A 26793-nucleotide genomic window follows, 5' to 3' on the forward strand; every position below is an offset into this window, starting at 1 on the left:
TACCTCTTCTCTTCACCTGCCTATCACCTCTTTCCCTAAAGCCCCTCTCCTTCTCTTTCTCCCATGATCCACTTCTCCTCTCCTATCAGATTTCTTTCTCTCCAACCCTTTACCTTTCCCACCCACCTTGGTTCATCTATCACCTTCCAGCCTGTCCTCCTCTCCTCCTCCCACCTTCTTATTCTGCCATCTTTCCCTTCCTTTCCAGCCCTGAAGAAGGGTCTCGGCCCAAAATATTGACTGCTTATTCATTCCCATGGATGCTGCGTGACCGGCTGAGTTCCTCCAGCATTTTGTGTGAACTCTAGACTTCCATCATCTGCAGAATCTCTTGTGTTTAAGAAGGTGTGTAGAATGCTTGCTCCATCCAATGAAAGCAACGAGTACAAGGGTTGGAGTGCCAAGGTACAGCTGTTGGCGAGACTGGAATATTGTGTACAGGTCTGGTTGTCATTCTAGAGGAAGGATATGACTAAGCTAGAGAGGGTATGACAGGCTGTGGCTGAGACTGCGGAGCTTAAAGGAGGGAGACTGGATAAGCTGGGGCGATTGAGGATAAGGGGTAATTTTCCAGAGCTTTATAAGTTCACAAGTAGCATTGATAAGTTGGATTGTTACAGTCTTTTTCTCAGGTAGGGGAGCCTAAAACTAGAGGGCTTAGATTTAAAGTGAGGGGGCAAAGATTTAAAGGAGGTTTGAGGGGCAACTATTTCTCTCAGCAGATGGTGGGAATATGGAGTGAGCTGCCAGAGGAAGAAGTACAGGAAGGTAAGATAATGCAATTAAAAGACATTTTGAATAGGTTCATGGATGGGAAACGTTTAGAGGAATATGGGCCAAACGCAGCAAATGAGACTAACTCAAAAAAAAAATACCCTGGTTAGCTTGGGTATTGGGCTGAATAGCCTTCTTCTGCACTGATTAGCTCTACAACTCTATTATCAGTGTGTAGATTTTGCTTAGTGAACCCGTTTGGTGATGATGGACTAAACTAGAGGATCAACAGCAGGAAATTACGAACTACAAAGCCCAACACCAAGCTTCTAACACGCTCTCCAATTTCACCCACCACGAGTCCCAACATCAAGCTCTGGCACACTTTCCAATTTCACCTACCACGAGTCCCAACACCAAGCTTCTGACGCGCTCTCCAATTTCTGGGGAGATGTCATTGGCGAACTGCTGCACGGTAGTCAGAAAGCGTTTCAATTTGGTGAGTTGTCTGGCTCCACATGTGCGAGGCAACTGCTGATTGGTAAGAGAGGCAGAAGTCGAGGTGGCAGGACCATCGCTGAGCCCTTTGGAGATAGACGGAGCTCCACTGACTGCAGTTGGCAGGTGACTGGTCCCATTCTTCCCTGCTGAGAGAATTGGAGAAAGATGCACAGTGAGACGGAATGTGCACGTCCATTCACATTACACTTGGAGACTGACCATGTGTCATTGCTAGGCTAATGGGGTCATTCAGTGCCTTTACTGCTGTGAAAAAGTACCATGTACAAAGGTATTAGGATGAGAGCTAGTCCACTCAGTCACTGCCGTAGCAGTAACATAATGCAGCAAGCTCCTCGATAGGGGAACACAGCAAACACCTGGTGTGCATTCTGAATGGGCCCCTAACCTTCTAACAAAACAGCCTGTATTGTAGATTAGGAGGCTGCAGTATCAACACCCTTTATTCAGGTGGGTGACTGCTGTGCAGATGACTCAGTATTTTGTTCTCCCCCTTGAAGAAATAACCAATCCCCCCCAGCAGTAGCTCCACTCTCAAGTTTCCTTTGCAACTTGAAAGTTACCAAGGTACTTGTATGGGTTGTACCTCATGGAAAGATGTGAAAATCTCTTTAACACCTAATTCTGCTGCTTGTTCCTGTGTAAGCATACACCACTTCCGTGGCAATGGTTTACAGTTGCTATAAACAGCATCATTGCAAAAACTTTCACACACTGAAAAGGTGTCTCCTTACTATTGCTCATATTTCAGCCTCAAATTAGCAACATCAGTTAGGAATTCCCCGCCCCTGGTGAAAATTGCTTTGGCGTAATGCATTTCGTTCCCCATTTCAGCTTCTACTTCATAACGCCCTGCTGATACAGTTGCTCCAGCCTGCCGACTCCTCGAATCAGGCAGCATTCTTTGTACTCCCAAATTTCTGTAATTTTCAGGTTATAAAAAAGTTTTAAAAGTTCCTACTTCAGCTGCTTCCATTGCGCTTCTGTGTATGCTGACTGGGCACCACAGCAGCGCAGTGCGACGCTGTTACAGCTTGGGCCATGGGAGTTCAGCGTTCAGTCCCAGCGCCCTCCGTAAGGAGTTTATTGTCTATTGAGTCTCTATTTAACCTCCCCGTGGAATGCTTGGGATTTTTCCAGGTGCTTTGGTTTCCTCCTGCAGTCCAAAGACATACCGGGTAGGTTAATTGGTCGTTGTAAATTGTCCCATGATTAGGTTAAGATCAAATTAGGCTTGTCAGGGGTTGCTGGGGTGGTGTGGTTCATAGGGCCAGAAGGGCCTATTCTGTGCTCTATCGCTAAATAAAATAAAAATAAGAATTCTCATCTCAACCTTGATTCTTTTGCTGATCACCTTCAGTCCAATAATGACCTTCCCGTTACTACACAGTCTTTCCATACCTCAGTCTTTCCTGTTCTCCGATAATGACCTTCCTGTTACTACACAGTCTTTCTTTACCTCAGTCTTTCCATGTTCTCTGATAATGACCTTCCCGTTACTACAGTCTTTCCTTATCTCAGTCTTTCCTGTTCTCCGATAATGACTTTCCCATTACTACACAGTCTTTCCTTACCTCAGTCTTTCCTGTTCTCCGATAATGACCTTCCCGTTACTACAGTCTTTCCTTATCTCAGTCTTTCCTGTTCTCTGAGAATGACCTTCCCGTTACTACAGTCTTTCCTTACCTCAGTCTTTCCTGTTCTCCGATAATGATCTTCCCATTACTACAGTCTTTCCTTATCTCAGTCTTTCCGTGTTCTCCGATAATGACCTTCCCGTTACTACAGTCTTTCCTGTTCTCCAATAATGACCTTCCCGTTACTACACAGTCTTTCCTTATCTCAGTCTTTCCTGTTCTCTGAGAATGACCTTCCCGTTACTACAGTCTTTCTTTATCTATTCCATCAAGATATTAAGAATAGCAGCTCAAGTTTTACTTAATAAATATTTAATTCTCCCAGTTCTGCTATCAATCCAAATCTGACCTCTCTGGGGAAACATTCAATTTCGGTTATTGTCATTTATAAATGAACTACCAACAGCACACAGCTCCAGTCATCTAGTTCCATTGAAGTCAACCACTATCCAAACCTCGCACATATGTTTATGCCAGGAACCTCTTTCTCACTTCATAGATGCTGCCTGACTTGTTGATTATTTCTGACATTTTCCTTGTTTCAAAATTCAGCCATGCTACTTAACAGGCAACGAGGACAAACCAATTCTTGTTTTTATGTTTGGTAGAGAGAGAGAGCAGTGTTAATATTAAATATTGCAGCCTGGCGTGTAGCAATTAGTGTCACACTTTCCAACACCAGCAATCGTGGTTCAATTCGCACTGCTCTCTGTAAGGAGTTTGCATGTTCTCCTATGATCGCATGGATTCCCTTCATTTCCTCCCACAGGCCAAAGATAGACTGGTTAAGTGTGGGCATGCTCTGTTGGTGCCAGAAGCATGGCAACACTGGCGGGCTCTCCCCACACATACTCAGAAGTACATCTGAAAAATAAAGCTAATTTCTACACCAGTGTAGAAACAATCCATAGTCAGAATCCAGAATGATGAGAAGCTGACCCACCATCAGCCCTAAGTGCCCCCCATAAAAAGCTTTAAATCCCATCACCACTAGATTATCCCCCAGACTCTGTCCCTTGTACATACATCTCTGTGAATGTGGACCATAGTTTAACAAGGGTGCTAGAACATGCATGAAATGAGACAAAAAGAAATCTGACTCCAACTCGTTTACTAATCATTGGTAAAACCCTCATATTCCATGGCTCAGGTGAGTGAACTGTGTGTCGAGTCAGAGCCCTTCAGAAGTTGGGAGGGATGATAAAAGGGGCAGATTGGGCAAGACTGGTCTTTGTGGACTGCACGGGTGCAGAAAGTGTTGGCGTCAGAGGCCCAGGAGGGAGAATATAAAAAGAGCAGTCTCGGGTAAAAGCAGTCTTTTCTTTGCGGCTCAGGTAGGCAGTCTACATATTGGGTCAGAGCCCTATGGAAGTCGGGAGAGATGATGGAAGGAGCAGATTCGGGCAAGACCGGTCTTTTTGGACTGCGCGGGCGTGGAAAGTGTCGGTGTCAGAGTCCTAACCTTAGCTGCAAATAAAAGAAGGGCCGGATCAAGTGGAGTGGCCTTTGTCAGAATGAGCCAGCGATAGAGTGTGAAGACTTTGCTTAACAGGGAAAGGTACAGCTCAGAGCAGATGAGCCTTTTTCTTTGTTAATATGGAGCAGTCAGGATGGAATGCTCCTGTCAGATGGGAGAATTGGGATACCTGACGATTTCCCTGATGATTACATCTGCGGGAAGTGTGCCTGACAGACCAGGTCAAGGAATTGAAGCTGGAGTTGGATGTACTCAACATCATTTGGGAGGCTGAAAATATTATAGACGGGACTTTTGAAGAGGTGGTCAAGAGTTCAGGCCTGTAGAGAGTAGATGGGTGACCACCACGAGCATTTAGGGGATTAATAAAGACGGTGCAGGGTTTCCCTGTGGCCATTCCCATCAGCAACAGGTATAGCTATTTGGATACTGCTGGAGGAGGGGGATGACCCATCAGATCACGGCAGCAGCTACCAAGCTGGTGGCACTGTGCTGGCTGTGAGCCTCTGCAGGAAACGGTAAAGTCAGGCAGTACGGTAGTCACAGGGAACTTGATAGTTAGGGGGACAGAAAGGAGATTCTGTGGCTGCAAAGGAGACACCAGGATGGGGTGTTGCTTCCCTGGTGCTAAGATTCGTGATGTATCAGAGTGGCTGTGGGATATACTCAATGGGGGTGGTGAACAGCGAGAGGTTGTGATGCATATTGGGACCAATAACATGGGCAGAAAGAGGGAAGAGGCCTGATGCAGTGAGTATTTAGAGTTAGGAAAGAGGCTGAAGAGAGCAACCTCCAAGGGTGTAATCCCCAGATTACTCCCTGTGCAACGGGCCAATGCAGGGAGGAAAGGGGTGACAGCAAGGATGCATGAGTGGCTGCAGAGGTGGCACAAGGAATGGGCCTTCAAGTTCTTGGAGGATTGGAACCTTTTCTGGGGAAGGGATGACTTGTATAAGAAGGACGGGTTGCACCTGAATTGGAAGGGAACAAATACCCTGGCTGGAAGGTTTGCTGATGCTACTCGGGAGAGTTTAAACTAGATCTGCAGGGAGCTGGGAACCGAAACCACAGGGCAGTAAGGGAAGGATCGGACCAGAAGGTAAATATCAGGGAAAATTTTGAAAAACAAAATCGAAAAAACAGGTATGTATGATGGGTCAGATAGTTTGAAGTGTGTATATGTTAATGCTGGTAAGGGTGATGATCTTAGGGCATGGATCAGTACATGGAACTATGATGTTGTAGCCATTACTGAAACTTGATTGAGAGAGAGGGCAGGAATGGGTGATTAATGTACCAGGTTTCCTAAGTTTTAGAAAAGATAGAGGAGGAGGTAAAGTGGGAGTGGAGTTGCACTATTAATCAGGGACAATATCACAGCTGTACTCAGAGGAGACATAACGGAAGGGTAAGACACCGAGCCTATTGCAGATGAACACAGGAATAGGAAGGATGCAATGACACTGATGGGATTGCACTACAGACCCCGTAATAGCTACCGGGACATTGAGGAACAGATATAGATTCAGATGAAGGAAATGTGTGAAAATAAGAGGGTTGTTGTCATTGGGGATTTCAACTTCCCTAATATAAATTGGGATCTTCTTGGTGTAAGGGATTTAGATGGGGCTGAATTTGTTAAGTGTATCCCATAAGGTTTCTTAAATCAATATGTGGATGGTTCAACGAGAGGAGGGGCCGTACTGGACCTGGAGTTACACAAGTAGCCTGGCCAGATGACTGACCTTTCAGCAGATGAGAATTTAGGGAACAGTGACCACAACTCCTTATCTTTCGGGATAGTTATAGATAAGGATAGGTATGGTCCTAGTGGGAGAGATTTAAATTGGAGTAGGGCAAATAGCAAGACCAGGAACTAAGAAGAGTTCATTGGAACACGTTCTCTGGCATGTCCCCATCAGGCATAAGGCCATAAGACTACAAGACATAGGAGTAGAATTAGGCCATTCAGCCTATCAACTGCTCCACCATTCCATCATGGCTAATCCTGGATTCCACTCAACCCCATACACCTGCCTTCTCGCCATATCCTTTGATGTCCTGACTGATCAGGAAATGATCAGGCTAAAAAAATTCCTCCTATTCTGTTCTAAAAGGTCCCCCTCAATTTTGAGGCTGTGCCCTCCAGTTCTGGATACCCTCACCATAGGAAACATCCTCTCCACATCCACCCTATCTAGTCCTTTCAACATTTGGTAGCTTTCAAAGAGGTCCTATCCCCAACACCCTTCTAACTTCCAGTGAATACAGGCTCAAAGCTGCCAAACGCTCCTCATATGTTAAACCCTTCATCCCAGAGTCATCCTCGTGAACCTCCTCTGGACTCTCCCCAACGACAACAGATCTTTTCTGAGTTATGGGGCTCAAAACTATTGACAATACTTTAAGTGTGACCTGACTAGTGTCTTATAAAGGCTCATCATCTCTTTGCTTTATATTCTATTCCTCTTTACATAAATGCCAACATAACATTTGTTTTCTTTACCACAGACTCAACCTGCAAATTAACTTTCTGGGAGTCTTGCATGAGGACTCCAAAGACCCTCTGCATGTCTGATGTTTGAACCCATTTAGATAATAGTCTGTACAATTGTTCCTTTTACCAAAATACATTATAGTACATTTCCCATCACTGAATTCCATCTGCCACTTTTTTGCTCATTCTTCCAACTTGTCTAAGTCTTGCTGCAATCGCATTGCCTCCTCAGCACTACCTACCCCTCCACAGCTCTTTGCCACAAAGCCATCAATTCCATTACCTAAATCATTGACAAACAATGTGAAAAGTAGGGGTCCCAATATTGGCCCCTGAGGAACACCACTAGCCACTGGCAGCTCCTTTTATTCCCACTCACTGCTTCCTGCCTGTCAGCCATTCCACTATTCATGCTAGTATCTTTCCTGTAACACCATAGGATTTTATCTTGTTAAACAGCCTCATGTGTGGCACCTTATCAAATGCCTTCTGAAAATCTAAGTAAACATCATCCACTGCCCTCCTTTGTCCACTTGCTTGTTACTTCCTTGAAGAATTCTAACAGATTTGTCAGGCAAGACTTCCCTTTACAGAAACCATGCTGACTTTGACTTATTTTAGCATTAGTCTCCAAGCAACTCAAAACCTCATCATTGATAATAGACTCCAACACTTTCCCAACCACTGAGTTTAGGATAATTAGCCTATAATTTCCTTCCTTTTGCCTTCCTCCTTTCCTAAAGAGTGGAGCGTCATTTGCAATCTTCCAATTCTCCACGGCCATGGAGAATCAAATGATTCTTGAAAGATCATGACCAATATCTCTTCAGCAACCTCTCCCAGGATTCTGGGATGTAGTCCACCTGGTCAAGGTGACTTGTCTACATTAAGACCTTGGTGCTTGCCTAGCACTTCTTCCTTTGTAATAGCAATGGCACTCTCTCACAGAGTTCTGGCACACTGCTAGTGTCTTCCACAGTGAAGACAGATGCATAGTACCCATTAAGTTCATCTGTCATTTCTTTGTCCCCCATTACTACCTCACCAGCAACATTTTCCAGTGTCCAATATCAACTTTCACCTCAAAGTTGCTGGTGAATGCAGCAGGCCAGGCAGCATCTCTGGGAAGAGGTACAGTCGACGTTTCAGGCCGAGACCCTTCGTCAGGACTAACTGAAGGAAGAGTTAGTAAGAGATTTGGGAGGGGGAGGGGGAGATCCAAAATGATAGGAGAAGACAGGAGGGGGAGGGATGGAGCCAAGAGCTGGGCAGGTGATTGGCAAAGGGGATATGAGAGGATCATGGGACAGGAGGTCCGGGGAGAAAGACAAGGGGGGGGAACCCAGAGAAACTCCGGGTGGCCACACATTTTAATTCCACATCCCATTCCCATTCTGACACGTCTATCCACGGCCTCCTCTACTGTAAAGATGAAGCCACACTCAGGTTGGAGGAACAACACCTTATATTCCGTCTGGGTAACCTGATGGCATGAACGTCGACTTCTCTAACTTCCGCTAATGCCCCACCTCCCCCACGTACCCCATCCGTTATTTATTTTTATACACACATTCTTTCTCTCACTCTCCTTTTTCTCCCTCTGTCCCTCTGACTATACCCCTTGCCCATCCTCTGGGTTCCCCCCCGCTTGTCTTTCTTCTCAGACCTCCTGTCCCATGATCCTCTCGTATCCCTTTTGCCAATCACCTGCCCAGCTCTTGGCTCCATCCCTCCCCCTTCTGTCTTCTCCTATCATTTTGGATCTGCCCCTCCCCCTCCCACTTTCAAATCTCTTACTAACTCTTCCTTCAGTTAGTCCTGACGAAGGGTCTTGGCCTGAAACGTCGACTGTACCTCTTCCCAGAGATGCTGTCTGGCCTGCTGCGTTCACCAGCAACTTTGATGTGTGTTGCTTGAATTTCCAGCATCTGCAGAATTCCTGTTGTTTGCGTTTTTAAAAATCAACTTTCACCTCCCGTTTACTCTTTATATAACTGAAAACACTTTTGGTATCCTGCTTTACATTATTGTCTAGTCTTCATCATATTTCATCTTTTCCCTTTTTATATCTTTTTTAGTTGCCTTTTGTTGGATTTTAAAAGCTTCCCAATCACCCAACTTCCCACTCACTTTTGCTCCCTTATATATCCTTTCCTTGCCTTTTATGCAGTCCTTAACTTCCCTCATCAGCCACGGTTGCCTACCCCTGCCATTTGAGAACGTCTTCCTCTATGGGACATAACTATCCTGCACCATGTGAACTATTCCCAGCCATCTCTGCTTTACCATCATCCCTGCCAGTATCCTCCTCCAATGCCCCTGGGCCAGCTCCTCTCTCATGCCTCTGTAATCTCCTTTATTCCATTGTGATACAGATACATGTGACTTGTGCTTCTCCCTCTCAAACAGCAGTACGAATTCAATCAGATTTTAATCACTTCCTCCTAAGGGTTCCTTTACGTTAAGCTCCCTAATAAGATCTGGGTTATTACACAACACCCAATTAAAGATAGCCTTTCCCCAAGTAGGTTCAAACACAAGCTGCTCTAAAAAGCCACCTCAAAGGCATTCAACAAATTCCCTCTCTTGTGATCCAACACCAACCTGATTTTCCCAATTTCCTTGCATATTAAATTCCCCCATTACAATTGTGTCATTACCCTGATTACATGCCTTTCCCAGCTCCATTTGCAATCTTAACTGCACATCTTGACTACTATTTGGAGGCCTGTATATGATTCCCATAATGGTTCTTTTTAACCCTTGTAGTTTCTTAACTTCACCCACAAAGATTCAACATTCTCCGACTCTATGTCACCTCTTTCTAAAGATGTAATTCCATCTCTTGCCAACGCAGCCACACCACTGCCTAGGCCTTCCTACCTGTCCTTTTGATACAAAGTATATCCTTATTTTGAATGCTATGCACATTTAAATACAGCACCTTCAGTCCTGCATTCTTCATCCTTTTGAATTTTGTCTCTGTGGTACAATTTCCCACTTGCCCCAGGAGGTCCCAATTATCCAGAAATCACGATTCCTGGCTGCACACCGTGTTTCCTTTTCATGTCCACAGAATTGCTTATCTGCCCCCCTGACGATAGAGTCCTCTATTACTACTGCCATTGTCCTTCTGAGCCACAGGCCCAGACTCAGTTACAGAGGCATGGCCACTGTTGCTCCCCCCAGGTAGGTCGCTCCCCCTAAGAGTACTCATTGTTGAGGGCGTTTAAAGATCAATTGCCCTGAGTACAGGAAAAGTATGTTCCTGTGGGAAGGAAAGGTGGAATTGGAAAGATTAGAGGACCTTGGATATCCAGAGGGGTGATGAATTTAGTCAAGAAGAAAAAGGAAAAGTATGTAACGCTTCAGAAGTCAACGCTGAGTGAATACATATGTTAGACCAGTCAGAGGTCAAGGTTGGGCTTCCGAAGGAGTATTAAGGTGGATAAATCCCCAGGCCTGATGGGATTTGCCCCATGTTATTGAAGGAGGTAAGATCCGAGATGGCTGGGCCCTTGACCAGTATCATTGTGTCCTCTCTAGCCAAACATGAGGTCCTGGAGGACTGGCGAGTGGCTAATTTTGTACCTCTATTCACAGTGCCTATAAGAAGTATTCATCCCCCTTGGAAGTTTTCCTGTTTTATTGTTTTACAACATTAAATCACAATGGATTTAATCTGGCTTTTTTTGACACTGATCAACAAAAAAAAGACCCTTGTGTCAAAGTGAAAGTAGATCACTACAAAGTGTTCTAAATTAATTACAAATATCAAACTCAAAATAATTGATTGCATAGGCATTCACCCCCTTCAAAGTCAGTATTTAGTAGATTCACTTTTGGCAGCAATTACAGCCTTGTGTCTGTGTGGATAGGTCTCTATCCACTTTGCACATCTGGACACTGTAATTTTTCCGCATTCTTCTTTATAAAACTGCTCAAGATCTGTCAGATGCAAGGGGATCATGAGTGAACAGCCCTTTTCAACTCCAGCCACAAATTTTCAATTGGATTGACGTCTGGACTCTGACTTGGCCATCCAGGACATTAACTTTGTTGTTTTAAGCCATTCCTGTGTAGCTTTGGCTTTATGCTTGAGGTCATTTCTTGCTAGAAAACAAATCTCCCAAGTCACGGTTCTCTTGCAGACTGCATCAGGTTTTCCTCTAGGACTTCCCTGTGTTTTGCTGCATTCATTTTACCCTCTACCTTCACAAGCCTTCCAGGGCCTGCTGCAGTGAAGCATCGCCACAGTATGATGCAGTTACCATCATGTTTCACGGTAGGGATGGTGTGTTTTTGACAATGTGCAGTATTTGGCTTACACCAAACATAGCGTTTACTCAAAAAGCTCAATTTTGGTTTCATCAGACCATAGAACCTTCCTTCAGATGATTTCCATACATTAGACATGGGAGCAAGAATTAGATTGTTCAGCCCAAGCCTTCTGGCAAACTCTAGCTGAAACTTCATGTGAGATTTTTCAACAGTGGCTTTCCCTTTGCCACTCTCCCATAAAGCTGCGACTGGTGAAGCACCTGGGCAACAGTTGTTGTATGAACAGTCTCTCCCATCTCAATCACTGAAGCTTGTAACTCCTCCAGAGTTGTCATAGGTCACTTGTTGGCCTCCCTCACTAATCCCTTTCTTGCACGGTCACTCAGTTTTTGATGACATCCTACTCTGGGCAAACTTACAGCTGTGCCATATCGTTCCCATTTCTTGATGATTGACTTAACTGTACGCCAAAGGGTATTCAGTGACTTGGAAATTTTATTGTATCCATCTCCTACATTGTGCTTTTCAATACAGTTTACACAGAGTTGCTTGGAGTGTTCTTTTGTCTTCATGGTGTAGTTTTTGCCAGGATATGGACTCACCAGCAGTTGGACCTTCCAGATCCAGGTGTATTTTTACTACAATCAAGTGAAACACCTTAACCACAAAATACTCTGCAGATGCTGGGGTCAAAGCAACACTCACAACACACTGGAGGAACTCAGCAGGTCGGGCAGCATCCATGGAAACGATCAGTCAACGTTTCGGGCCGAGACCTTTCATCCCCTCTTCCTGGACACCCCGCCCGGGCCTTCTACCTGCACTCGATCTTTTCATCTCCAACTGTCATCGAGACATCAACCGTCTCAACTTCACCACTCCTCTCTCCTATTCCAACCTCACTCCCTCTGAACGCATTGCCCTCCACTCTCTCAGCACTAATCCCAACCTCACCATCAAACCTGCAGACAAAGGTGGTGCCGTAGTAGTCAGGCGGACGGACCTCTACCTCACTGAGACCAAACGGCAGCTCTCTGACGCCTCCTCTTACTTACATCAAACCATCGTATCTTGTACCATCACCACCCTTATTAATTCCAGACCTTCCATCCTCAGCCACAAAATTCATAATTCCCACACCCCACACTGCTCAGTTTTACCTCTTCCCCAAGACCTACAAGCCTGACTGCCCCGGTAGACCCATAGTTTCTGCCTGCTCCTGCCCCATCAAACTTGTATCTGCCTACCTGGACTCCATTTTGTCACCCATAGTTCAGTCCCTCCCCACCTACATCCGGGATACATCCCATGCCCTCCACCTCTTCAATAACTTTCAGTTCCCTGGTCCCAACCGCTTCATTTTCACTATGGATGTCCAATCCTTATACACTTCCATTCCCCATCAAAAAGGCCTCAAAGCCCTCCGCTACTTTCTGGACAATAGACCTCACCAGTTCCCCACCATCACCACCCTCCTCCAGTTGGCGGAACTGGTTCTCGCACTTAATAACTTCTCTTTTGGCTCTTCCCACTTTCTTCAGACCAAGGGTGTAGCTATGGGCACTCACATGGGACCCAGCTATGCCTGCCTCTTCATTGGTTAAGTGAAACACCTTGACTGAGCACAGTGATCTCCATTGAATTAATTATGTGACTTCTAAAATCAATTGGCTACACCAGTGATGATTTGGTTTGTCATATTAAAGGGGGTGAATACTTATGCAATCAATTATTTTGTGTTTTATATTGGTAATTAATGTAGATCACTTTGTAGAGATCTATTTTCACTTTGACACAAAAGAGTCTTTTTCTGTTGATCAGTGCCAAAAAAAGCCAAATTAAATCCACTGTGATTCAATGATATTAAGCAATAAAACATGAAAAACTTCCGGGGGCGGAGGGGGGGGTAAATACTTTTTATAGGCACTGTAAGAAAGAAACAGGGGAAAATCCTGGGAGATATAGATTGGTGAGTCTCACACCAATTGTGGGGAAATTCATAAAAAAAATTCTTGGAGATAGGATCCCTGAGCATTTGGAAACCTGTGGCCTGATTATGGAAAGCAAGCAAGGCTTTGAGCTTTGGCAGGTTGTGCTTTACCAACGATTGAGTTTTTTGACACAGTAACAAGAGAGGTTGATGAGGGTGAGGCAGTGGATGTTGCCTACATGGATTTTAGTAAGGCGTTTGACCAAGTCCCTTATGGGAAGCTAATCCAGAAGATTAAGATGCATGGGATCTACAGCGAATCCGCTGTTTGGATTCAGAATTGGCTTGCACATAGAAAAGAGAGGGTCATAGTCAAAGGGAATTATTCAAGCTGGATGCTTACAATTAGTGGAGTTTGGCACGGATCTGTGCTGGGACCTCTGCTGTATATAAATGACCCAGGTGAAAATATAGATGGGTGGTTTAGTGGAGTTGTGGATAGCGTAGAAGACTGGCAAAGAATACAGCACAATATAGATCAGTTGCAGATATGGACTGAGAAATGGCAGATGGAGTTTAACCCAGATAAATGTAAGCAGTTGCACCATGGTAGGGCAAACTCAAGGAGACAATACATCGTTACGAGTAAGATCTTTAACGCTGTTGCTGAGCAGAGAGAGCTTGGGATCCAAGTTCATAGTTCCTTGAAAATGGCTACACAGATCGATAAGGTGGTTAAAAAAAGCTTATGAAATGCTTGCTTTTATTAGTTGAGGCATTGAGTTCAAAAGCCAGGAGGTTATATTGCAACCTTATAAAATTGTGGTTAGGCCACAACTGGAGCATTGTGTACAGTTCTGGTCGCCCATACGAATGCTGAGGCTTTGGAGGGGGGGGGGTGAAGAAGAGGTTTACCAGGATGCTGCCTGGTTTAGAGGGCACGTGCTATCATGAGAGGCTGGATAAACCTGGGGTGTTTTCTCTGGAATGCTGAAGGCTGAGGGGAGATCTGATAGAGGTTTACAGGATTATGGGAGGCATGGATAGAGTAGACAGAGAATACATGTTTCCCAGAGTTGAAATGTCTAATACCAGAGGGCGTGAATTGAAGGGTTAAGAGGGATGTGAGGGGTAAGTTATTTTATCTAGAGTGGTGGATGCCTGGAATGTGCTGCCTGGGATGGTGGTAAAGCTAAATACATTAGAGGCTTTTAAGAGATGTTTCAATGGGCACATGGATGCGAGGAAGATGGAGGGATATGGACATGGTGTAGGGAGGAAGAATAAGTGTTTGGCTGTTTTTGATTTCCTTTTCAGCTGGTCCAGCACAACATTGTGGGCTGAATGGCCTGTCCCTGTGCTGTAAACTTCTGTGTTCTATGTCTTCTGGGCCACTGCCTCCCACCTGTACATTATTGTATGGCCATTCAGAAAACCCTTGAAACTGTAAAGAAGTCAGTTTGTACTTGTAGTCATGCTTTTCAGCAAATCTCATGCTGTTGCTTGACTCGTTTATGGTACAACTCCCATTTAGAAGACATGCAGATCTTTGAGAGGAAATCTTTGTAACGTTAATTATTCTTGGCCCATCCTCTCCTTATGCCCTGGCACATCATTTCCTTATTCCCCGGTCTCCCGTTCTCAGAACCTTCCAACTCATCGCAATCTGTGTCCTGCGCTGTGACCCTCCATGATGATCGTACCCTAGGCTGCTTTGCACACCTACGTTGCTACTAATAATCATTATATTGGCATAACTCACTGGCTGTAGGAGAGAAGGAAATGTTTCGAGCAAGTCCCTGTATAATGGTAGGAGGCAGTGGCGGCATTGCTGGTGGTGTCGCTTGGGACTGAGTTTTAACATCGGCAGGAGAATCTGGCATTGTTCCAAGTTCTATTTTTCTACTGCCTGTGGGAACAAGAAAATGGTACATTGTAAACTGCCTGCAGATTAGTGAATATACCAACATGTACTAGTGAGACAGAACATTTGCACAAGAGCTGCAGAAGGGAAAAGGAAAAGGGCAGGATTTGAGGTGTTATAGAATATATTTTGTTAAAATTCTGATGTGTAAGAAATGTGTTTTGCACATCATCAGCAGGGTTCCCCCAGCCTCTCTATAGTCCCATGAATTACAAATTCAGCACAGAAAACAGTGCAACTCTGATCCACTGGGAACACAGGATGTCTAAACCTGAAGTGGAAGTGAGCAACCGGGGGTAATATGGACAGGAGAAAGGAAATGTAATCATTCTAACCATAAAATCAATTGAATGAAGCTTCCAAGCTTCAATCATTCCCAACAATCACATTGTTGGACCAACACCAGCTCAGATATCCCCATGATCCCTGGCAATGAGGCCGGATGCTCTGTGACATGGCTTATCTCCAGACCTTTCCAATGAAACAAAGTTGTCTACACGAGTGCAGTTGCAATCTTGATATCACCTAAAAGAAAACCATTTCTCTAGATTAAATTCCCTTCAATTGAATCTATTATCCACTTCCAACTCCACCAACGTACTATGGACACAAACTACAAGGTGCAGAGCATTAACTTCTAACTCCTGCAATTGTAAAGAATAGAAACAGTGATATTTCACACGGTCTTTAGCACACGTCAATGAAAATATGTCGTGGAGGACTGGACAGCCAAACTATGTTGGAAGAGAAAAGTCTACAGATGCTGGAGTAACTCACCAGTTACTGACTGATGCAGGGTCTCTAAGTTCAAGATAAATTCATTATTAAAGTATATATATATCACCATATACAACCCCAAGATTCAATTTCTTGCAGGCATACACAGTAAATGCAAGAAACATAATAGAAACGATGAAAGACCACAACCAAAAATGACAAACAACAAAAGACAACAAATTGTGCAACTACAAAAGAGAAAATAATAATAAATAAATAAATAAATAAATAAACAATAAATATCAAGAACCTGAGATGAAGTGTTCTTGAAAGCAAGTGGACAGATTATGGCAACAGTTCTGTAATGGGGCGAGTCAGATTGAGTGAAGTTATCCCCTCTGGATCAAGAGCAATTACTGCTCCTGAAAGCTAGTGCTGTGAGTCCTGAGACTCCTGTAACTTCTTCCTGATGGCAACAGTGGGATGAGAGTGTGGTCTGGATAGTGGGGGTCCTTGATAATGGATGCTGCTTTCCTGCAACAGCACTCCATGTAGATGTGCTCAATGGTGGGGAGGGTTTTTACCCGTGAAGTTCTAGATGGCATGCCAAATCTTCACAAGCTTCTAAGGAAGTGGAGGCGCTGCTGTGCTTTCTTTGTAATGACACTTCCAAACTGAACCCATGGTGGAAGCAAAATGTCAAATAAAGCTCTGTTGGGAGGGCTACGCTGAAAACCAGTAGAACCTGAACTGAAGTTGTAAAGTCAGTAAATCGTGGTACAAAGTAGCCCACTGGGTTCAGTAGTAATGTTCACACCTTCTCTACATCTACCTTCTGTGTTTCTTCATTGGTGACCATATAACTCCCTTTTGTTCTGCACCATCAGCTTTTTTGTTATTTAAACTTTCCTGACTTCCAACTCACCATCAACCTTTCCTTGTCACATTTTTCCACATCTCCCTCTCTCTCGACATCTGAAAACTCTTCACCTTTAACTTTTTATATTTCTGATTTTTAAAAATTCACTGGTCTGAGAAGTTAATTCTGTTTCCCTGGCTACAGGAGCAGCCTCACCTGAACATTACTGTGTTTGGTTTTAGCTCAGCTTTCTAATTTCCACTGTATTGTGTAATTCCATATCGGATGCAATAAATTCAACCTCTACCTCTCCCCTTTCCAGGTGATGTTCCCACAGCAAATGATCTTACTTTAAGGATTCTTTATCTTGTTATTTCATGTTCTCATTATTTATTAATATTTATTTATATTTGCAGTTGCACAGCTTGTTGTTTTCTATGCTCTACTCGATCTTTCATTGAGTCTGTTTACTGTTACTATTCTATAAATTTGCTGAGGACACCTGCATGAAAAGGGATCTCAGTGTTGTAAGTGGAGACACATACGTACTCTGATAATAAAATTTACTTTGGACTTTGAACTTTGAAATGTTGCTTCTTTCAGGTTGGAAGATGCATCCATTCGATTTGCAAATAAAACACCAATCTTCTGGTCACTCACCTTCCAGTGAGGTGGACCTCTGTCATTGATATTGAACTAAATATAACCTCAAGGAACAGAACTAACAGACATATTAGAGGCTTTGAAATTCAACAATGAGGTTCAAAGATGTCAGATGAGTAACTTTTGCAATAATTGTTTTAACTTTGGACTTCCAACATACAATGTATTTCATGATATAATTTCAGAGAAAATTCTGCTTCATTGATTTGAAACTTCTCAATAATTTCCTTTGGAGTTTTAGGTGTGAAATGGCGATAAACTTATGCCTCTTTCAGTTTGTGAGATTCATCCATTCGGTCTGCAAATACACACTTGTCTTTTATTACCTATCTCGATGTACATTGTCATTTAACCTTTCCAACACACACAAGATGCTGGAACTAGCTCAGCAGGCCAGGCAGCATCTATGGAAAAGAGTAAACAGTTGGCGTTTTGGGCTGAGGACTGCAGAGCAAGGAGGAAAAGTCCCTCTTCCTTTACAGTCCTGATGAAGGGTCTCAGCCCGGAAAGTCAATTGTTTACTTTTGTCTATAGGTGCTGCCTGGTCTGCTGAGTTCCTCCAGCATTTTGTGTGTGTTGCTTGGAACCTCCAGCACTGAGGATTGCCTCTTGTTTGTCATTTGACCTTTGCTGCCTCATATCCCATCGCAGCCACTCCGTTTTGTCCTCCTCTCCCACATGCTGAAGCCTGTCTCCTTTCTTTCACCAGGTTGGATAAAAGCTCATGGACTGAAACTTTACCTGTCCTCTTCCACAGATTCGATGTGTCTGATGGAGTATTTCTGTTTTAAAAAGCAGGAAGCCCAACTGTCTGATGAGAAGCAAGACGGGAAGTGAACGGGAGCAGGAGAAGGCCATCTGGCCCTTCAGGCCTGCCCCAGCACGAAAACCATTCACAGCTGATGTACTGCAGGCTCAGCCTCGCCTTCTGTGCCTCAGATTCACAGGAAGGAGGACCAGGTGACAGGCAGCTGTAACTAGCACAACACAACAGCTTCGGGGGAGGCTAGCGACACTCTCTGTCATTCAGTGTGCCAGACAGCTGCAGATGAAGAGGTAAGCACATCAGCCTTTGTAAAACCATAATCTCATTATTTTAACTCATTCATCAAATTTAAATGCTTATCCCAACAGTGATTCCTGCAGTACTTATGTCAGAAAGCACAGCCGTAATCAGTCCCACTTCCCCACTGTCTGCCTCACAGTGTTAACGGAGATGGTCAGATACACAGTGGCTGTTCACTGCGTTATCCCTTATGGAAGCTCCAAACTTAAAGTGGATCCCTGGCAGCAAATGTTGAGAAAGCAGGAGCAAGTCCAGCCAGTAGCTGCCAGTATTAAAAAGGCAGCCCCAACATCATATTCTGCTGGATCTTATTTACAATTTGCAATGGGAGTTACTGTTAACCATCAACCTTATCAAACTGAAAGGCTGCAAATGGTTGTCCAAAACTTAGGACTCCATCCACTTACAAACTGTTCTATTTAGGCAAAAGGGCAAAGGACATCTGGGAAGCACAATGCTGTTGGGCCAATGCATTACCAGTCTGAACATGCTGAGTGTCTTGACAATACCGGGTTACCTCACTGCTCAAATGAACACAATTTCAATAGACACAAATACTTCCACAAGACAAAGCAAACAGGGAGCACATGAACAGAATGGCAGCTGCTGCCCTCTGAGAGCTGTCCTCACTGAAGGTTGGCACTGATGACTCTAGCCAACTGCACGAGCACTTGGACCTGTCAGTCCTTCACTGAGCGTCTACACACACTACAGGCCAAACCAAACAAGGCAACCTGGAATACTGCTTTGCTCCCACTATCATCCTGACACATGCATACTCTCTGTTTGTAATACCTTTTCACATTCTCATCCCATTGGAGGAGCAGAGCGACTACAAAACAAAACTGGGGGAAAGGAAGGGTTGTAGGGTAACACACACCAAAGTTGCTGGTGAACGCAGCAGGCCAGACAGCATCTCTAGGAAGAGGTACAGTTGATGTTTCAGGCCGAGACCCTTCGTCAGGACTAACTGAAGGAAGAGTTAGTAAGAGGGGATGAAAAGAGAAAATTGCAGAAAACACAAAAGCACTGTGTATGAACTTGGTTGGTTGAGTTACAGTTTTTCCTCAAAGACAATCTTTGCTAACTGCAGTATTCTCATTCTGCCACTAGATGTTGCTAAAGAACAATGTCAGAATCTGGTTTATTATCTGTGTCCTGAAATTTGTTAACTTAGCAGCAGCAGTTCAATGCAATACAGAATATAGAAAGAAAAAATCAATAAGTAAATCAACTAACGTAAGTATGGGTAATGGGGGTCCTTAATAATGGACACTGCCTTTTTGAGGCACTGTTCCTTGAAGGTGTCTTGGATACTACAGAAGTTAGTACCCAAGATAGAGCTGACTTATTTTACAACTTTCTGTAGCTTCTTTCAATCTTGTGCAGTAGCCCCAACTCCCTCCATATCAGACAATGATGCAGCTTCCACGGAACAACTATAGAAGTTTTCAAGTGTTTTAGCTGATAAACCAAATCTCTTCAAACAATGTGGTAGAGTTACTGCATTAAGGTTAGGGTTAGGAGTACTTCATGGTCAATATTTTCAAAAGGTATGTAGAGCACATCTTCTACACCAACTGGTCCCCTGCTATAACCAGACCCGGTGTTCTCAGCCCAGCATATGGTGCTCCTTCACATCACTCACACACGATCCAAGTAATGTTCTCGTACAACACTTAGATGTCATCTGTAGGATATGACCTTAGTAACTCTTCCACTTCAGAGATGCAATGTGCCTGAGAAGGTCCAGGTCTATGGCACAAGTGAGGGGTTCAATTTATGCACTGGTTTTGAGTTTATTCAATAGCAAATTAATACTGTTATTTTTACACATTTAAATCAAACACTCAGTCTTAATTATTATCCCACAATATTACTCATCCTACCTCTCGAGCTCAAAAATGTTTCCCTAACAACCTTACCTCTGCCCATGTTCAACTGCTTAATTCTACATTACCCCTTTACTAATGGCCAGCTCCATCAGGTTCGGCCAACAGAACCATGCTTTCAGGCTTTTCAGAGATGTTTGCAAAAAGACGATTTAAATAGTTCCATTCCTAGGTGACTAAGCTGGCTAAAAAAAAAAATCATTTTGTAGATTAGAATGGAAGAAACTGCAGATTTGTCTGGCCTCTACTTGACTGTCAGTTACTCCTTAGAGCAGATTAGTGACAAACAAAGTGAAGAGGCATTGATTGGCAGAGAGAGGGAGCAAGCTGCAAGAGACAGGATTACTTTGCTGGCAGTCAGCAGGGACCTGATGGGCAATGGCCTTTCTGATGTGCTGGTGGGTGGATGGGAACTTTAACTCCAAATCAAAATTGTAAATAGAACTTCACCACAGAGAGGAAAATTCCAGAGTAAAATCATTAGGAAATCAGGTCAAAAGTCTACTTAACTAGGGTCATATACAACACAATGGATGCCATAATTGTTAAGACATCATCATTTGGAGCCTGTTTCAGGAGTTACATAAGGACATAAGAAATAGGAGCAGGAGTTGGCCATCTGGACCATCGGGTCTGCTCCACCATTCAATAAGATCATGGCTGATCTGGCCATGGGCCCATCTCCACCTGCCTGCCTTTAATTCCCCAAATATGCAAAAATCTATCCAACCTTGTCTTAAGTATATTTACTGAGGTAGCCTCCACTGCTTCGTTGGGCAGAGAATTCCACAGATTCACCGGCCTCTGGGAAAAGCAGTTCCTCCTCATCTCCATCCTAAGTCTACTCCCTTGAATCTTGAAGCAATGTCCCCTAGTTCTAGTCTCACCTACTGGTGAAAACATCTTTCCTGTCTCTATCTCATCTATCCTGTTCATAATTTTATGTTTCTATAAGATCTCCTCTCATTCTTCTGAATTCCAGTGAGTACAGTCCTAGGCAACTCAATCTCTCCTCATAGAATCAACCTGGTGAACCTCCTCTGCACCACCACCAAAGCCAGGGTATCCTTCCTCAGGTAAGGAGACCAGAACTGCACGCAGTACTCCAGGTGTGGCCTTACCAGTACCCTGTACAGCTGTAGCATAACCTCCCTTCTCTTGAATTCAATCCCTCTAGCAATGAAGGCCAACATTCCATTTGCATTCTTGATGTGTGGAAAGTGGAAAGCGACCAGTGCGTGAGTGGGCCAGTGAAGGAGTGGAGCTTTGAGGCTTTGACTCGAGAGGCTTCGACGAGAAGAGGCGGAGGACAAGCTAGCTCGCAGTTAGTTTTTACAATATCTCCTGAGACGGTGATGTGCCTCTCATGTGAAGTGTGGCAATCTTGGGGGAATTCCCCTCTCCCGTAGAGTCACATCTGCCAGAAGTGCATACGGCTGGGCGACCTGGAAGACCGTGTAAGGAATCTGGAGCAGCAGCTGGATGACCTTCGACTCATAAGGGAGAATGAGGCAGTCATAGATGAGAGCTACAGGGAGGTGGTCACACCTAGGCTGTCGGAAGCAGGTCGTTGGGTGACAGTCAGAGGGGGGAAAGCGAAGGTGAGCAGACAGGTAGTGCACAGCACCCCCGTAGCGATTCCCCTGAATAATAAGTCCTGGATACTGTTGGCAGGCATGACTGACCAGGTGTGAGCTTGGTGGCAGGGCCTCCGGCACTGAGTCTGACCCAGTAGTGCAGAGGGGTGGGACGGAGAAGAGGAGAGCTGTCGTTATTGGAGACTCTATAGTCAGGGGAGCAGACAGGAGATTTTGTGGACATGAGAAGGACACCCACATGGTTTGTTGCCTCCCCGGTGCCAGGGTCCGGGATGTCTCTGACCAGGTGCACGACATCCTGGTACGAGAGGGAAAGCAACCAGAAGTCGTGATACATGTTGGGACCAACGACATAGGCAGGAAGAGGGATGGGGTCCTGAAGTGTGAGTTTCGGGAACTAGGCAGAAGGCTGAAGAACAGGACCTCAAGGGTGGCGTTCTCAGGATTGCTGCCAGTGCTACGTGACAGTGATGGTAAGAATTGGAGGAGATGGCAGTTGAATGCATGGCTGAGGAGTTGGTGCAGGGAGCAGGGTTTTAGATTTTTAGATCATTGGGATCTTTTCTGGGGAAGGTGGGACCTGTTCAGATTGGATGGGTTGCACCTGAACTCAAGGGGGAGCAATATCCTTGCAGGTAGGTTTGCTAGCATGGTTCGGGAGAGTTTAAACTAATTTGCGAGGGGGATGGGACCCAGAGCGATAGAGCAGTGAAAGAAGTGCATGGAGTAAAGCCAGATCTAACATACAGAGAGGCTTTGAGGAAAGAGAAGCAGAATAAACGGTGTAAAGACAGTAAGGTAGAAGGACTGAAGTGTGTGTACCTCAATGCAAGAAGCATCAGGGACAAAGGTGATGAACTGAGAGCTTGGATACATACATGGAATTATGATGTAGTGGCCATTACAGAGACTTGGCTGGCACCAGGGCAGGAATGGATTCTCAATATTCCTGGATTTCAGTGCTTTAAAAGGAATAGAGAGGGCAGAAAAAGGGGAGGAGGGGTGGCATTACTGGTCAGGGATACTATTACAGCTACAGAAAGGGTGGGTAATGTAGCAGGATCCTCTTTTGGGTCAATATGGGTGGAAGTCAGGAACAGGAAGGGAGCAGTTACTCTATTGGGGGTATTCTATAGGCTCCCTGGTAGCAGCAGAGATACAGAGGAGCAGATTGGGAGGCAGATTTTGGAAAGGTGCAAAAATAACAGGGTTGTTATCATGGGTGACTTTAATTTCCCTAATATTGATTGGCACCTGATTAGTTCCAAGCGCTTAGATAGGGCAGAGTTTGTTAAGTGTGTCCAGGATGGATTCCTGTCACAGTATGTGGACAGGCCGACCAGGGGGAATGCCATACCAGATCTAGTACTAGGTAATGAACCGGGTCAGGTCACAGATCTCTCAGTGGGTGAGCACCTGGGGGAGAGTGACCACCGCTCCCTGGCCTTTAGCATTATCATGGCAAAGGATAGAATCAGAGAGGACAGGAAAATTTTTAATTGGGGAAAGACAAATTATGAGGCTATAAGGCTAGAACTTGCAGGTGTGAATTGGGATGATGTTTTTGCAGGGAAATGTGGTCGATGTTTAGAGATCTCTTGCGGGATGTTAGGGATAAATTTGTCCCGGTGAGGAAGATAAAGAATGGTAGGGTCAAGGAACCATGGGTGACAAGTGAGGTGGAAAATCTAGTCAGGTGGAAGAAGGCAGCATACATGAGGTTTAGGAAGCAAGGATCAGATGGGTCTATTAAGGAATATAGGGAAGCAAGAAAGGAGCTTAAGAAGAGGCTGAGAAGAGTAAGAAGGGGGCATGAGAAGGCCTTGGCGAGTAGGGTAAAGGAAAACCCCAAGGCATTCTTCAATTATGTGAAGAAAAAAAGGATGACAGGAGTGAAGGTAGGACTGATTAGAGATAAAGGTGGGAAGATGTGCCTGGAGGTTGTGGAAGTGAGCGAGGTCCTCAATGAATACTTCTCTTTGGTATTCACCAATGAGAGGGAACTTGATGATGGTGAGGACAATATGAGTGAGGTTGATGTTCTGCAGCATGTTGATATTAAGGGAGAGGAGGTGTTGGAGTTGTTAAAATACATTAGGACAGATAAGTCCCCGGGCCCTGACGGAATCTTCCCCCGGCTGCTCCACGAGGCGAGAGAAGAGATTGCTGAGGCTCTGGCTTGGATCTTTATGTCCTCGTTGGTCCACGGGAATGGTACCGGAGGATTGGAGGGAGGCGAATGTTGTCCCCTTGTTCAAAAAAGGTAGTGGGGATAGTCCGGGTAATTATAGACCAGTGAGCCTTACGTCTGTGGTGAGAAAGCTGTTGGAAAAGATTCTTAGAGATAGGATCTATAGGCATTTAGAGAATCATGGTCTGATCAGGGACAGTCAGCATGGCTTTGTGAAGGGCAGATAGTGTCTAACAAGCCTGATAGAGTTCTTTGAGGAGGTGACCAGGCATATAGATGAGGGTAGTGCAGTGGATGTGATCTATATGGATTTTAGTAAGGCATTTGACAAGGTTCCACACAGTAGGCTTATTCAGAAAGTTAGAAGGCATGGGATCCAGGGAAGTTTGGCCAGGTGGATTCAGAATTGGCTTGCCTGAAGAAGGCAGAGGGTGCAGGTGGACGGTGTACATTCAGATTGGAGGATTGTGACTAGTGGTGCCCCACAAGGATCTGTTCTGGGACCTCTACTTTTCGTGATTTTTATTAATGACCTGGATGTGGGGGTAGAAGGGTGGGTTGGCAGGTTTGCAGACGACACAAAGGTTGGTGGTGTTGTAGATAGTGTAGAGGATTGTGAAAGGTTGCAGAGAGACATTGATAGGATGCAGGAGTGGGCTGAGAAGTGGCAGATGGAGTTCAACCCAGAGAAGTGTGAGGTGGTACACTTTGGAAGGACAAACCCCAAGGCAGAGTACAAAGTAAATGGCAGGATACTTGGTAGTGTGGAGGAGCAGAGGGATCTGGGGGTACGTGTCCACAGATCCCTGAAAGTTGCCTCACAGGTGGATAGGGTAGTTAAGAAAGCTTATGGGGTGTTAGCTTTCATAAGTCGAGGGATAGAGTTTAAGAGTCGCAATGTAATGATGCAGTTCTATAAAACTCTGCTTAGGCCACACTTGGAGTACTGTGTCCAGTTCTGGTCACCTCACTATAGGAAGGATGTGGAAGCATTGGAAAGGGTACAGAGGAGATTTACCAGGATGCTGCCTGGTTTAGAAAGTATGCATTATGATCAGAGATTAAGAGAGCTAGGGCTTTAGTCTTTGGAGAGAAGGAGGATGAGAGGAGACATGATAGAGGTGTACAAGATGATAAGAGGAATAGATAGAGTGGATAGCCAGCTCTTCTTCCCCAGGGCACCACTGCTCAATACGAGAGGACATGGCTTTAAGGTAAGGGGTGGGAAGTTCAAGGGGGATATTAGAGGAAGGTTTTTTACTCGGAGAGTGGTTGGTGCATGGAATGCACTGCCTGAGTCAGTGGAGGAGGCAGATACACTTGTGAAGTTTAAGAGACTACTAGACAGGTATATGGAGGAATTTAAGGTGGGGGCTTATATGGGAGGCAGGGTTTGAGGGTTGGCACAACATTGTGGGCCGAAGGGCCTGTACTGTGCTGTACTATTCTATGTTCTATGTTCTACATCCTGCTGCACCTGCAAACCAACTTTTTGTGATTCATGTGCAAACACTCCCAAGTCCCTCTGCACAGCAGCATGCTGCAAATTTTACCATTTAAATAATAATTTGCTCTTTCATTTTTCCTTCCCACATCCTTATGTGAGAATGGACTCTATGACTGCTATGAAAATCCTCTTTTTTAGTGCTCTGGTCAGGTTCGAATTCCAGATTTCCTTCATGTCGTTCATAGCCCTCCACGCCAGCGCCTTCCGTATCTTTATGTCCTTCTCCGAACTCATCATTCTTGACCCGAGGTACTCGCAGTCAAAGACTTTCTTAATGGTATCATTTTTTACTGTCTTGAGAGTACTTTGTCGCAGTTAAACGCCATGTACTCTGTCTTTTTAGCGTTTAGGTGAAGTCCAACTTTATTGCACTCAATTTCCACCTTTGTCAGTAGCTGCTGTGCTTCCTCCATCTGGTCAGAGAGCAGGACTATGTCATCTGCAAAATCGAGATCTGTGAGTGTAACTGGTCTGACCCTTTTGGTTCGTCCTGGTTTTATGGTAAAACCAAGCTTGTCGTGATCTTTGGTAGCTTGACGCAGAGCGTAATCAAGGACGATTATAAAGATGTAGGGTGCCAGAGTGTCTCCTTGCAGCACACCAGCTCGGAGCTCGAACACTGCTGTTTCTCCATCTGGTGATACAACTTTCGCCATGGTTTTGGTATAGCTGGACTCTATTGCTCTCAGTAGATGGTCTGGTACTCCGTAAGCTTTCAGAATCTTCAGCATTTTATCTCGGTGAATGGAGTCAAAAGCTTTGTGAAAATTGATGTAAGTAAGCATGGCTAGTAGGTTGTTCTTCTTGACTTCCTCGATGATCGTACAGAGCGCAAGTATTTGCATTACTGTTGTTCTCTTCTGCCGAAAACCATTCTGATTGAATCTTAGCTTAGGGTAAATGGCGGTGCGAATCCTGTTCAAGATCATCCGATTTTATAACTTTGCTAAGATGCAGGTCAAGCTGATAACGTGGTAGTTATCTGTCTTTGGGAGGGATCCAGACTTGGGGACTGGGATAATGTTTGAAAGTGACCACTGTTCTGGTTTGTTGCCTTTCATCAGTGCCGTATTACACATGTCCAGCAAGATGTCGTCCAGGTCGCAGTTCTTCAGGACATCTGGTGGTATCCCATCTGGTCCAGCGCTCCTGCCCTGTTTGAGTGCATATTTGGCCTCTTTCAGTTCCTCAATGGTGAATGGGCCATCATTGATGTCGACTTGCGTTAGTATCATGGTTATGTCCTCTTCTTCTTTTGTGATTGTTGGAGGGCTTCCCAGCAGGTTCTTAAAGTGGGCAAACCATGTCTGGATACGGTCCT

The 26793-nt window shown here is 44.7% G+C and overlaps 1 protein-coding gene across 18 annotated transcripts in view; it reads right to left on the reverse strand.

Annotated features, from left to right (window-relative positions):
- The window catches only part of cbfa2t3 (CBFA2/RUNX1 partner transcriptional co-repressor 3), a 318224-nt gene that overhangs the window by 186294 nt on the left and 105137 nt on the right, over positions 1 to 26793 (reverse strand). For 12 of the 18 annotated variants that reach the window (XR_011889291.1, XM_072280040.1, XM_072280038.1 and 9 more), the window contains 2 exons: positions 14818 to 14964; positions 1117 to 1361 (listed from right to left, as the gene is read on the reverse strand). Coding sequence is in view for 17 of the 18 variants with exons in the window: in XM_072280038.1 (XP_072136139.1) it covers positions 1117 to 1361; positions 14818 to 14964 (392 nt within the window). In the remaining variant the exon portion in view is untranslated. Of the gene's footprint in view, positions 1 to 1116; positions 1362 to 14817; positions 14965 to 17959; positions 17983 to 26793 lie in introns of those variants that run through there. The other 6 variants (XM_072280033.1, XM_072280049.1, XM_072280046.1 and 3 more) reach the window with 4 other exon arrangements.

Source organism: Mobula birostris, chromosome 15 (assembly GCF_030028105.1).
Source record: "Mobula birostris isolate sMobBir1 chromosome 15, sMobBir1.hap1, whole genome shotgun sequence".
Classification (NCBI taxonomy): domain Eukaryota; kingdom Metazoa; phylum Chordata; class Chondrichthyes; order Myliobatiformes; family Myliobatidae; genus Mobula; species Mobula birostris.